The sequence below is a fragment of the Neomonachus schauinslandi genome, chromosome 6 (assembly GCF_002201575.2).
Source record: "Neomonachus schauinslandi chromosome 6, ASM220157v2, whole genome shotgun sequence".
Classification (NCBI taxonomy): Eukaryota; Metazoa; Chordata; class Mammalia; order Carnivora; family Phocidae; genus Neomonachus; species Neomonachus schauinslandi.
This window is the reverse complement of record NC_058408.1, coordinates 107,087,736-107,100,322: the sequence shown is the minus strand read 5'-3', so window position 1 is coordinate 107,100,322 and position 12,587 is coordinate 107,087,736. Positions and strand designations below refer to the sequence as shown.

General features: G+C 54.9%; 1 protein-coding gene across 1 annotated transcript in view; it reads left to right on the top strand.

Moving 5' to 3' along the window:
* Positions 1-7,868: 7,868 nt before the first annotated feature.
* Positions 7,869-12,587, top strand: part of ZCCHC24 (zinc finger CCHC-type containing 24) — a 57,152-nt gene continuing 52,433 nt past the window's right edge. Inside the window, exon 1 of the mRNA XM_021699878.1 lies at positions 7,869-8,121. Coding sequence (XP_021555553.1) covers positions 7,876-8,121 — 246 coding nt within the window. The 5' untranslated portion in view covers positions 7,869-7,875. The remainder of the gene's footprint in view (positions 8,122-12,587) is intronic.

Sequence of the window (12,587 nt, the reverse complement as noted above, 5' to 3'; positions counted from 1 at the left end):
ACCCTCCACCCCTCCATCCCACACGGCGTCAGGGCCTGAATCACAGTCTCTGGAAGGAGAGGGAGGAAGGAGCACAGGAGACAAGGACTCTAATCAGGAAGGCAAGGGGCAGGAAGGGCTGGTGGCATCAATGTTTTTGTTGGAGCTGTTTTTCTCTGTCTTATCAATGGCAGAGACCAGGGTAAACAATATCCTTGACTTAATACCACTTCAGGAGCCAACAGGAAAACCCCCTAAGCCTGGGTTTGTGAGGAGCTGGCCTCTTGGGAGGGTCTGAATCTTTTCCCAGCCTGAGGGCGCATGTTCTGCCTGCTTCTGCTTCCCGTATTCCAGCTGAGCACCCAGCTCTGCGGGTCAGGTGCTCCTTCTCTCCTTCCTGCCAGGTCCCCAGGCTTCAGACGGGAGTAGCGGCCTGCTGTGAGGGCCACGGCAGAAGCAAGGCTGCCTTTCTGCTCCTTGGCTTCATGTCTCCCACACAGACACCACCCAGTCTCCACGTCATCTTCACTTTGGGAGCTTTGGAGGCCCTCTGAGTATCACCTCCCTGCAGCAGATTTGGAAACTGAGGTCCAGGGAAATCAGGGAGCCTGCCGCAGTGTCAAGAGGACTAACTGCACACACATTGTGGCAACATTAAAAAGTCTGAAATCAAGTGTTGGGGAGGGTGTCGACCCACGGGACCTCTTATGCTGGAAACATTTAGCAGTATCTTGAAAAGGTGAACCTCTACATATTCTACAATGCAGCAAATGCATATACTCAAGAGATGCTCTTATGAATGAGTGTATGTCAGGAAGAGTCCTAGGTGCACTGTGTCAAGAGCCATCAGCCGAAGAGTGGCTGAGTGGAGGGTGAGCTCAGTTGCACTATGGGCTAGGATATAGCATCCAAATGAATGAATTACAGTGGCACGACTTTAATATGATTAAACTTTAGCAGTACTATGAGAAGTGGAAGAAGTAAGTCTCAAAGATTTCAAACAGGACAACCCCCTTATAATCATGTAAAAGAACAAAGCAAACATATATTTTTAGAATACACATATATGAGGCAGGACTTTCTAAATAAGAAAAGCAAGGAAATGGTTCCAGACGGTGATTATGTCGGGTTGGGGAGCCTGAGGGATTGGCTAGGGGTAGACCTCATAGGTATATACAAGTCATTGCCAAGGTCCTAGTTTTTATGTTGGCTGGTTTGTTCGCAGGGGCTGATTACATTTATAAATAATTAATTGCAAAATAATGTTACAAAGCTAGGGTTATGGTTAATGCCCTTGCATGCAGCTGGGCTGAGGGCGAGGGACAAGGTTGGCATTGGACATCAGAAGACGTGACTGCTGTCACCCCCTAATGTTTCAGGGGCCAACTCAAAATCACAGAGCCAGAAGCCACATGATTATCCTCTTCTCACTACTAGTTTTCAAATGGGTAAAAAGAGGTTTTTGAACCAGATCATCTTCGAGCCCCTCCATTAGCTGAGCTACAGCAGACTGCTTCTGCAGCAAATAAGTCCCCAATCTCAGTGGCCGAAGAGCAGAAAGTTTGTCCGTAGTGCACATCACAGTCTGGGAGGTTCTCTGCCTCAGATCTCTCGCAGCGCTGATTCAGTGATCTGCCCTCTTCTGTCGTGGAGTCGTTCACTTCCCATCTCAAGAATGGGAGAGAGAAACCACGGGGAAGCCACACCTCGTCTTGCCGCCTCGTTAGAGACACCCTCCTTCTACTCGCTGTCCGTTGTTGAGAACAAGTCCCATGCTGTCCCCAGCTGCAAGGGAGGCTGGGAAGTGGAGAGAGGACATGGACGCTTAGTGAACAGTGACCCTTCTTGCCAGAGCCCCCCTGCCTTTCTGCAATCCTCGAGTCTCTGAGTTGTTCCAGATCAGAGTTGACGGTCTCCTGTCTCTGAGTCCACAAACCACAAAGCTTTGCTGAGTTTATTCACTCACTCCTTAAGTAAACAGAGGGCAGGTTCTGCTCCAGTGCTGAGTCAGCCAAAGGAGTCATAGTCCAGTAGTGTTGCTGGGTGGAAGGGGTGGGAAGGGAGGACTGACCATTCTATGAACATCATAATGCCATGCAAACACCCTCTAGTCAAGAATAAAAGAATATCGAATGGGCGGGTGTGAGGGTAAGAACAGGGGTTATGATTACAAAATTCTTCTTTGAGGTAGTCATTTTTTCAGCTAGGTTTTGAAGGGTGAGAGCAGACTGCCAAGAGGCTAACAGAGGAGGCTATTCCTGCCAGGGGAACAGCATATGCTAAGGCCTGAGGCAAAGAAGGCCTTGCATGAATGGGAAAAGCCAGTTGTTTCATTTTGTTGGGGCAGGGGGGAAACACATGTGGTTTAGAAGCTGGAAGGTAGATTGAGCTGGCAATTAGGGTACGAAGGAGGTCAACAGCCAGAGGCCCACAGGGCCTTGAACATCATGCTCTGTAGGTGTTTGGACTTTATTCATGGGTGGCCAAGGAAAGATTGTCTAAGCAAGCAAGAAAGGCCAAGGGGTGCCTCGAGGGCCAGGTTAAGCCCCTCCCAAAGTCTCCATCAGCCAACTTTCTCCATTCTTTGATATGGGCAAGACTTTTTCCAAAACAGTGTAGAGAGTGCTATGCACTCAACTTTAGGGTGTTTTAATCCCCTTTTTCCAAACAGATGCTTCATAAGCCTAAATACATGGAAATTCCAGAGCCACTCCCCCAAGTGCTCTACAAGAGCACAGGACCACGTTTTGATCACAGGTCCTGAGTGACCAGGCATCTTCTTTCCAGCCCTGGGGGCCCGGGATAGCTGCACAGATTGAGGTTTGCTAAGGGGCTATCGATAAAATGTATATAGCTTGTTTTTTGTTTTTTGTTTTTAAGGAAAAGGTGATGGGAAATTGAAAGGAGTGGAGGAGAATCATGGCTTCCTCTAGCTCCTGTGTGAAGAAGGACCCATCTCTGCCCCAGCACTTTTCTGAGGGCTATTCCTCAGGGAGCAGGGGCCTATAGGCCTGCTCCGATGACTTCTGGGGATCAGATGTCCAGGGCCTTCGGCCAGCTTGCCCCGGGCCATGTACAATGGTAGGTGAGAGAACCCGAGGCTTCTGACATCCAGGCTGGTGCCCCTCATGCTCATGCACATGTCCAGCCTTGAAACCCAGCAAGCACCCTCTGAGGGCCTGCCAGAGGCCAAGGCCATCAGAGCATCCAATGCCTTCCTATGTCCTGGGGTTCAAGTAAGGGAGAAGATTTTGCACATGAGCAAACTGTCAGCAGAGGATAATCAATTCGCCGAAGTCACAGCTGGGAAATGGACCGTCTCCAAAGGCCCAGGCACTTTCCACAACTCGGAACCGACACAGAATGGGTGGCTGAGTTTAAGGTTCATGGATCCCCTCACCTTTTGTGGCTCTTTTATCAAGAGTCATGAGTCTGTGGGTGGGGCCCGGAGTGGTCAGGCTGCCCCCATGGTTTGACGGTCAGAGTCTTGCATGAAGATGCTGAAATCGAGCTAGCAGTCACCGAGTTATATGCCCTGGCAACAAGGACTCTGTGTCCATGGGAAGAGGAGACAGTAAATAGTCTTCATCTTCTGGGTCAACTCCACCCTTCGTGGTGACCAGAGTGTTGTGTTGAGAAGGAATCTGCAGTCATGTCTGGGGAAGAGTTCTGCGCTCAGTGATTTCTGTCCTGGGTGGGGGGATGGGGCAGTGGCGCATGCGGGGAGAGTCTTTGCCATTTTGCTATCACTGCTGTAAACCGACACCTTCTGTGTCAACACACAGTCCAAAGGAACCCAATGCCTAGCCCTGGCCCAGAGGAGAGACAACACTCAGCCTTCCCAGGGTGCACTTTGCTGTTTATTGCTGAGGCGTGGAGTGTGGGCAGGTTCAAGAGGGCTAAGGGTTGTAAGTCACCATGCTATATGCTTTAGAGAAATAAGCAGCATCAACTAGCACATGGTCATGAAGATCCCTCTTCTTCCTCTGCTCATGTCTGGTTGCCTTTCAAGCCCAAACTGAGGCTGATTCCCCCACGGAGACCTCTGTTTGCTCCTCTTGCTTCTCTGAGCTCAAAGCTCTTGGTTTGAAACTCCCCCAAACATCTATCAGACTATTGTCTGGGGAACTTTAGGGACAAACACTCCCCTCCATGCATCCTTTTCCTCTCAACCACCACTCCAGATAAATTGAGTATTTCTCTTGTTTCAATTATTAATACCACGCTTCCCTGTTGAATGGTGGCTTATTCAGAGTTAGCAAAGCACCGTCCTCTTGTTCACATCCTCACTTGACCACCTCAGTCAGTAATTGAGAAAATGGAGGTTTAAAAAGAGATGGCAGAGACTTGCCCAAGGCCACTTGTTCAGGTCTCTGTTCTCCAAATCCCATCTTTTCTCCATTGTCCCATTCTGGAGACCATGAGGTAGACCGAGTACCAGAAAGGGAAGGGGACAGGGACCTAAGTAAGCCTCGCCTGGGATTCCCTCCTACCTCCGTTTCTGGGGCCAGAGCTGCCACACCAGTAGACTGCCAGATGAGGACCAATGAGAGGGGAATGAGGATGTGGAGTGGTTTAGGAAAAGGTGGCTTAGCCATCAGGCTTCCCGGGTGAGCTTGGGCAAATCGCTTTCCTTCTCTGGGCCACGGGGCCTCCTCCTCTCTGAAGCGAAGGCTTAGGCTAGGACCTCTGACATTTAAATGCAAGGCTTCTTGATGTGTACGTGAGGGGGCGAGGGGAGGCACAGAGTTTGGGCCTGGGTGGGTCTTTTGAGCCTGGTACCCAGGCCCCTGATACCCATCTGGCCCTCCGCACCCATCACCTCCCATCCCACAGGAGGTGCTGTTTCAGGGACTCTTTGGGGACTGGCTGAGGGGCTGACCTCAGGGCAACCAGCTGCTACTCAGGCAAACTGCCTGTCAGTTGTTCATATTTATTGATTACTCATTGGGTACAGAGCTCACGTGTTGGGCAGGTGTGCTGCGGGCAAGAGGAGGAAGCAAAGTGCAAAACCAAGGGAGCCATTCAGGCTTCAAAGGGGAGCAAAATCAGGCCACCCCTCCCACCCTCCATTCAGCCCTCCACCTAGCAAACACTTGGGGATCATCTACTTTCTATGCAGCAGGCCCTGTGTGGGAACTATGGGGCAGGGGTGGGGGTGGGGAGGGGGAAAAATGGGCAGAGGCCACCAGCAGGGTTGCCAGGTATGACAAGAACCCTCACAGCAGCCAATCATTGAAGGACAGGGAACCCCAGAGCAGATGTCTCTCTGGGCAGGTGATAAACTCAGAGTTTCAGGCTGAGAACCATGACAGAAAGGTTTTGAGTAGCTAGCCCTTCTCCATAGGTTCACTGCTTCCTGTTTATTGCCTTATACCTGGTGGTACCTGCTGGCCCATGAAGCAGGGTGAATGTGCCACCCATACTGGGGAAAAATGCGAGCACTGCTACGTAACAGGACTCCCTTGACCCAGAAGGAGAGTGGGGGGCAGAGACAGAGAGCTCTGGGCTGGGCCTGGGTGCCTCAGGGTCTCCTCTGTGCTCCCTGACTGCCTGCTTGTGCAATTGGAAGATGTGCCCTCTCTGAACAACGGTTTTCTCTAAAATGTCCAGGGAAAGTCTAAGTCTGTGGTTTATTTTTTTATTTTATTTTATTATTTTTTTTAAGATTTTATTTATTTATTCATGAGAGACAGAGAGAGAGAGAGGCAGAGGGAGAAGCAGGCTCCCAAGGAGCAGAGAGCCCGATGTGGGACTCGATCCCAGGACCCCGGGATCATGACCTGAGCCAAAGGCAGACGCTTAACCATCTGAGCCACCCAGGCGCCCTAAGTCTGTGGTTTAAATCCTATTCCTCCTCCTCCCATCTTGGAACCTTAAAGATAATAGTAGAGTTCCAGAGATGACTCCAAATATTTCCAGGAGTTATTACATGTATTTCTAACAAATGTGTACCTTCTGTTTAAACAAATAGATTGAACACTGATTTAAAATGTAAAGGGATAGGTCTCTGAAAAATAAACATATATTAAAATATACCTGATATAAGCACTATCATTTGTATTAATAATCACAGATCGTTTGATAGACAGAATCTTTGACATCATCGAATGATCTGAGACAAAAACATCGAAGGGGTTCTTGGTGACATGGTGGGCAAGGGGGACACATTCCTGAAGCCCATTCAGGTCCAAGCACCCACAGATGCTGTCTGTGCAGGTAGTGGGAGAAATCCTCGTGGAGGGGGTGGTGGAGAGCTGACTTTTATGGAATGCCTTGTGCTTACCAAACTCAAACTGGTCAGCTCATAAACATCCCCAGAGGAAGGACCCTGACCATCCCCATTTTACAGAGGAGAAAATAGGCTTGTTCGCAGAGGTTAGGCGCCATGGGGAGGTCACTGAGCTGGAAGGTAGCCAACCTGGCACTTGAACGCCTGACGGAATGGCTCCCGAGCCAGGGGTGAGGTGAGAGAGGTGACTAGGTCCCCTCCAGACGCCTTGCTTCCAGTTCCCTGGCGATGGCGTAGCGCAGGCGCCCGATGACTGCCCCAGACTGAGAGGGTGAAGGCCCTGGGCTTCGGGGTGTGTTAGGCGGAGGAGGGGAAGGGGGCGGAGGTTCCCCCCAGGCATACTTGGAGTAGCTGGGTCGTTCTGGAAGATGGGTGACAGTCGTCTTCCCGAGCTCCCGCAGTCCCATCTGGGGTCCTGGCGGCCCGCGGAGGCACCGGGTTGGGCTGGGTCCGGGGGTCTGGGCGGAGGAAAAGGCCGGCGCAGAACAGAAATAGGAGAAGGGAGAGGGGGAGGGGGGGAAGGCGAGGGAAGGAGGCTGGGAGTCCTTCCTGGGGCAGGAACCCGGGCCCCCCTTGGCGGAGCCGGCCCGCAAAGCGATTCCGCAGATGGAAGGAATTAAGTGGGAGGGGGAGGGTCCTACGGTGATAGCGAGAGGAGGGAGGGAGGGAGGGAGGCGTGTGTGTGTGTGTGTGTGTGTGTGTGTGTGTGTGTGTGTGTCTATGCGCGCGCGCCGCGTGTGTCTGGGAGGGGAGAGGGAGAGACAGAGAAACACATCAGACTAGACGGAAATAGAAAAGACGACACACACACACACACGCACTTAAGAGAGACAGAACCACAGAAAAAGACGAGCCGGACAGAGACAGAGACACAGGAGATACTAATCTGAAAGAGAGCGGAGAGAAAATGAGAAAAGAAGAAAAACAGGGCAAGAAAAACGAGTGAAAATGAAATAATTGCAGAGGATTTAGAAGAACGAGAGACAGAAGAGCGCCAAGCATAGCGAGAACAGATTGATTAGGCCGGGGCAGTCCTGAGCTCCGGCAGGCTGCGGGAGCAGGGCGGGGGGGGGGGGGGGGGGGGGGCCGGGGAGGGGCCCGCCCATGGGCGGGCCAGCAGAGCGCTGCAAACACAGATGAGCCCTAATTTCCCCACTGGCCCCGCCTCACTACTGCTCCATATTCAATGAGACAGCCAATGGAAGGCAAGGACGGTGCATAAGGGGCGGGGCCTCCGTGGGCCCCGCCCCCGGGCACGGAGCCGAAGGGGTCAGCACTGAGGCAGATAGCGGATCGCGGGGCGGGGCGGGGCGGGGCGGGGCGGGGCGGGCGGCGCGGAGGGGGCGGGCCCAAAAGTTTCCTGCCCAACTTTCGCTGCCTCCTTCCTCCGCCCGCGCGCGCTGCGGCTGCAGTCGGGGGGAGGCGGCGGCGGCGGCGGCGGCGGCGGTGGCTGCGGGCAGAGCGCAGGGCGCACGGCACTGGGCGATCGCCGTCGGGGCTCGGGCGGTGGGCAGCGGGCGCAGGCTCCCCGGTGCCCCCCCCCCGGCGGGGGGGGGGGGGGCGCAAGCGGGCGGCCGGGGAGGGGCCGGCACCGCCGCCGCAAAATGAGCCTGCTGTCGGCCATCGACACTAGCGCCGCTTCGGTGTACCAGCCCGCCCAGCTGCTCAACTGGGTCTACCTGTCGCTTCAGGACACGCACCAGGCGAGCGCCTTCGATGCTTTTCGGCCCGAACCGCCCGCCGGCGCCGCGCCCCCAGAGCTGGCCTTCGGGAAGGGCCGCCCGGAGCAGCTGGGCTCGCCCCTGCACTCCAGCTATCTCAACAGCTTCTTCCAGCTGCAGCGCGGAGAGGTGGGTGCCCCCGCGCGCCCCCGCCCTCCGTCGACCTCGCGGGGCCTTTTCCAATCGGCCCCGCTCTTCCTGGCCTGGCCCGGCCCGGCTCCGTATTGCCCGGCCCTGCTTGGCTTGGCTTCGCTTTGCTCTGCCAAACTCGCCGCCCGATGTCCCCGGGGCTCCGAGAGCGCGTCACCTCCCGGCTGAGCCCGGCTCGGAGCAGCTCGGGCGCGGGCGGGGCGCTCTTGCGCCTTATCCCAGCCCGGGGCGCCCTGCTCTAAGGGGACTGGGGGGAGCCCCGGCTGGGCGGGGGGCTCCGGATTCTCTCCAGACGGCCCGGGCGCGGCCAGGGCGGAGAGCCCCTTCCAAGTGTCCTTCCCGCGCCCAACCCCATCCCCCTCTTGGCCACCGCTCGCTGGGACCGGGAGTGCAGATTCTGCTCAGAGCTCCTCCGCAGGGGCCTAAAATCTTTTCTCCTCCGACCTCGGTGGTGGCCGACCCGAAGGGCACCCTGGAGAGCAGGGTTTTTCCTGCTCTTCTTACACAGGGACCCCCAGATACATCCTCCAGCTGCTTGCCCTCCCCCAGCCACATAGGAAGTGGTTTGTGAGGGCTTGACCCCACAGACTGCGCTGTCCCCCGCCCTCCCAGCCTGGAAGGAAATGAAAGGGAAATCCTCTTGAGCTCTTGGGAGGGGGGCTAGCCAGGGGGAGAGGTTTCAGCTGCCCAGTGCCTTCTCCAGAAACCTGGGCTGGCTGCTTTGCAAAGTCTGCCTGTTGGGTGGATTCGGTTACAAAGTGGAAGGGGCAGCGAGTCTTCCCCAGCCAGATAAATACACAGATTGCCAGGACCTCCCAGCCCCTTTTCAGAGGTCTTCTCCAGAGCTTTCCTAGATACCACTCCTCTCTCCTTTGAGCTGGACTCCTCCTCCCCCACCCCTCCCATTTACTCCTGCCACTTTTGGGAATTGCAGATACCCTTCTGTGGCCTTCACTCATCCATCTTCTGGCAGCTCTCCCTGCAAAAGTGCAGGGGGAAGGAGTGGAGGAGAGGACACACTTGAGGGTTCCTTTTCCTTCTGGACCTGAGCACGGCATTTAGTTTTAGGAGAGTCAGAGTCCTGAATGGGTCAGGGAGAAGGGCCTGTGAATATGTGAGTGTGCTAGGGATGAGAGGGGGAAGGCAGAGGGTTTCCCTTTCTGGTCCCATAATGTGTTCAACTCTGCCAGTACTGACGAGGAGGGGACATGGACATATAAAACGCTGGCCTGAGGTCTAGAGGTGGGCCAGTACCAGGCGAGCTGAGAGAAGGATTGGTTGACCTGTGTTGGGCCGGTTGGGCATAGTGCAGGGAGATGGGTCTGGAGAGCCACCACTTGGTGCCAGGCGAAAGCATCTATCTACCAAAGCTCTTTGTAAACTGTAAAGCACTCTCTCCACGGGAGGAATTATTCTTGGCTGGGAATCCTTCTCTCTTATAAGAGACCTTGCCACCTCTTCAGGGAATTGATTGCAGTGACCAGTGACTTTGGTACAGGTTCTGGGTGTTTCCTCCCTGCCTGGGTCTTTTTAGTTGTTATCCTACCAAACATTTCTTGAGTTCCGTGTGGGCCCTTGGGGAAGCAGGGACAGGCCAATGGGGGCCCCGGATGAGAAGATAGATAAGATGATACAATGTGAGTGGTAGGTAATTTTGCACAGGTGCTGTGGGAATCCCAAGGGAGGACAGTGACCATGACCCACGTGACCGTGAACTCTCACCCCTCACAGGTCAAGTGGGGGGTCCATAATCATCAGCCTCTACTAGCCTCCCCCAGCTCCTACCCGATGGTGGCCTTCTTCCCCAAATGTGGGTCCCTGCTGAGAGGCTTGGGAGTTTGGGGCCATCCAGGGTCTTCTGTAGGGGTAGGATGTGGTGCCTTCTCTTGGAAATGTCTAACATCCAGGATCCCAGCTGGACCTCAGTGAAACTTGTCTCTGGTCACTTCATTGCTGCTCACCCCAGTTTCCCTGTGAAGAGGTACATTCCTTCTCTGGGGCTAGTGTAAAAGGAGATGGTAAAGGTTATGCAGAACAATGGTAGAAAAAAGTCTCTTATGACCTGACTTTGGGGGAACACCCTGTCTCTGTCTGGACCTCAGTTTACGCATCTGTTGAATTTAGTCTCTGCTGCCCCTTAGGGTGGTATGTGTGGGATTTGAGAGATACGTACGCGAGCAGACAGGCTGAGTTGGGGGAGGTAAGAGGGGCTTCTCCTACGCTTGCAGGCCAGTGGCTTCCTTGGAGGGGCTGGAGGGCTGTGCCGGCGGACTTTCGGAAGGCTTTCTTGGCTTTAGACTCACTTGCTCTCACCCCTCACCCGCTTCGCCTCCTAAACCCTCTTGGAGCCCCAGCTGTGCTCCTGGGCTTTCCTGTGTCCAGGGCTCAGCCAGTGACCTAATATGGCTCCAAAATAGCAACTGGCTGAGAAGGCATGAAAAAATACCCCCCACCTGAATGCCACCAAGGGGCTGGTTGGAGAAGAAGCAAATCCTGTGGGGGCTGGAGGGGACTCTGCGAAGGGACCCAGGGACTCAGGAGCATCGCCATTCTGTGCAAGGCCTGGCAGGCCTGGTGGCAGTGCCTGCGGATGTGACTTGCATGCTGACCGCTGACCATGGCCTGTCTGCACCGGTCCCTTTGCCAAGAGCCCACCCCCTCCTGCACCACCCCCAGGCTGCTCCCACCACAATAGCAAAACACCATGAATGCAGCTGGGATTTGGGCGGGGGGGTTGAGGACATGGGGGCACAGAAGCCCATTGTGCCCCTGGAACCTCAGCTCTGGAAGCTGAAGATAAGCCAAGGGTTCTGAGTGGAACACTGGCCCCGGGAGCTGAGAGAGATGGCAGAGTCCGTGTATGAGGGCAGGAGCAAGCACCAGGAGGTGTCTTGGATGCTGGGGGGGGGGCTTTTCAGCTTCTCAGCTTGTGGTAAGGGTGCCAGGCCAAAGCAGGCACAGACACTTGGTGTGGTTTTTAAAAAAGGCCTCGGTCTAGAATATGGGCCCTGTGAGCTTCAGTTTCAACCCCTGATCTGTGGCAACAACTATATGTCTTTGTAGAGAGACTCCTGGGGCTCTTGGCTGAGCCCCTCCTCTCTCCCCTTAGGTACCCAAGGAAGGCCGTTCTTAGAGGGAGTGGGGGTTGGGTGGCTTCTGGGGGGAGGTCTTCCCTGCCAAGTTTAGCTTGGAATTTAAATTCGCAGCAGCGTGGGGGCTGTGGGACTCTACCTCCAGAAAAGGAGATGTACCCCTCATTGTTGAGCATTAGCTCTTGGGCCCCTCAGAGGGACGTCTGGACCTGTACTCCCTTAAGGGGAGCTATGGCTGTCCCATTCCAGGTCAGAGTCTGAGGGGGGCCGTTATCTTTCCCTCTTCCTCCAGGGATAACAGACATGGCCCTACAGTCAAATGATGGTTTGTGGAGGCGGGGGGATGGGCTTTGGGGTCAAAGACACACAATGCTACCCGCCCCCCCCCACCCTCCGCCAGCATTGTGAAGGCTCTGAGAAGCCTTGCAGCATGGAAACTTATTTACCTTTCTTCAGCCCCGCACTTCCATCAGTATTTGACCAGAGAATGTTTTTGGCGTAGAACATTTGACAGTGTTCTTCTGAACATCACTAGATGCAGGGACGGCTCCATTGAGGCACATCCCTTCCAACCCTCAGGACGTTCTTCCAGGAGCTGTTGATCCAAGCCCTCTCCCCAGCGCAATCGGCTGCAGCACTGAAGACCCCCCCTTCGCAGCCCTGGTCTGTCCACGGGAGGCTTGAGAACAGCAGGAGGGGTGTCACAAGGCTTTCCGCAGACAGGGCTGTTAGACACTCAAGGAGCCACCAAGGTGTCCTGCTTTAAAAGGCCCCCAGGTCTTGACAGTCTTGTGAAGGTTTTGTGTGTCCCTGTGCCGTCCACAGGTGCGGGTGAGCCCAGGCTGCCTGACCAGTGTGGATGTGTGAACAGAGCCACATGTCTGTGTGAGAATGGAGGTTTGCCTCAGCGGGCCTGAGAGTGGGCTTCTGGGGCTGGAGTCGTTCCTAGCAACTTTTGTGGTCTGTGTGGTTGGCTGGGAGGGGGCAGCGCCCGGTCCTAGGAGGAATGGGCCTTCCGGCCCAGCAGAGCTTGGGAGGCTGCCTGGCTCCCTTGGCCAGCCCTGGGAAGCTGAGCTCTGACTCAGGCAAGGAGGACCATCATTCGAGGGCCTGCAGGCTGAGGTGGCCTGATCCTCACTCCATCAAATTAAGTTGACCGGGCAGGCCTGGACTCAGAGGGGAGACCACAACTTGGGGACCTTCTGAGTCAGGTGGGAGGGAGGAAGGCAGGCAGGATTAGTGATTTGTAATTAGCCAGGCTCTGTCAGCATACAAAGGGGCTCCTCGCAGAGAAGATGGCCCTGAGTCGCAGTCCCCTACTCTTGGGTGGTGCTTTCTTCTTGCCATCTCTTT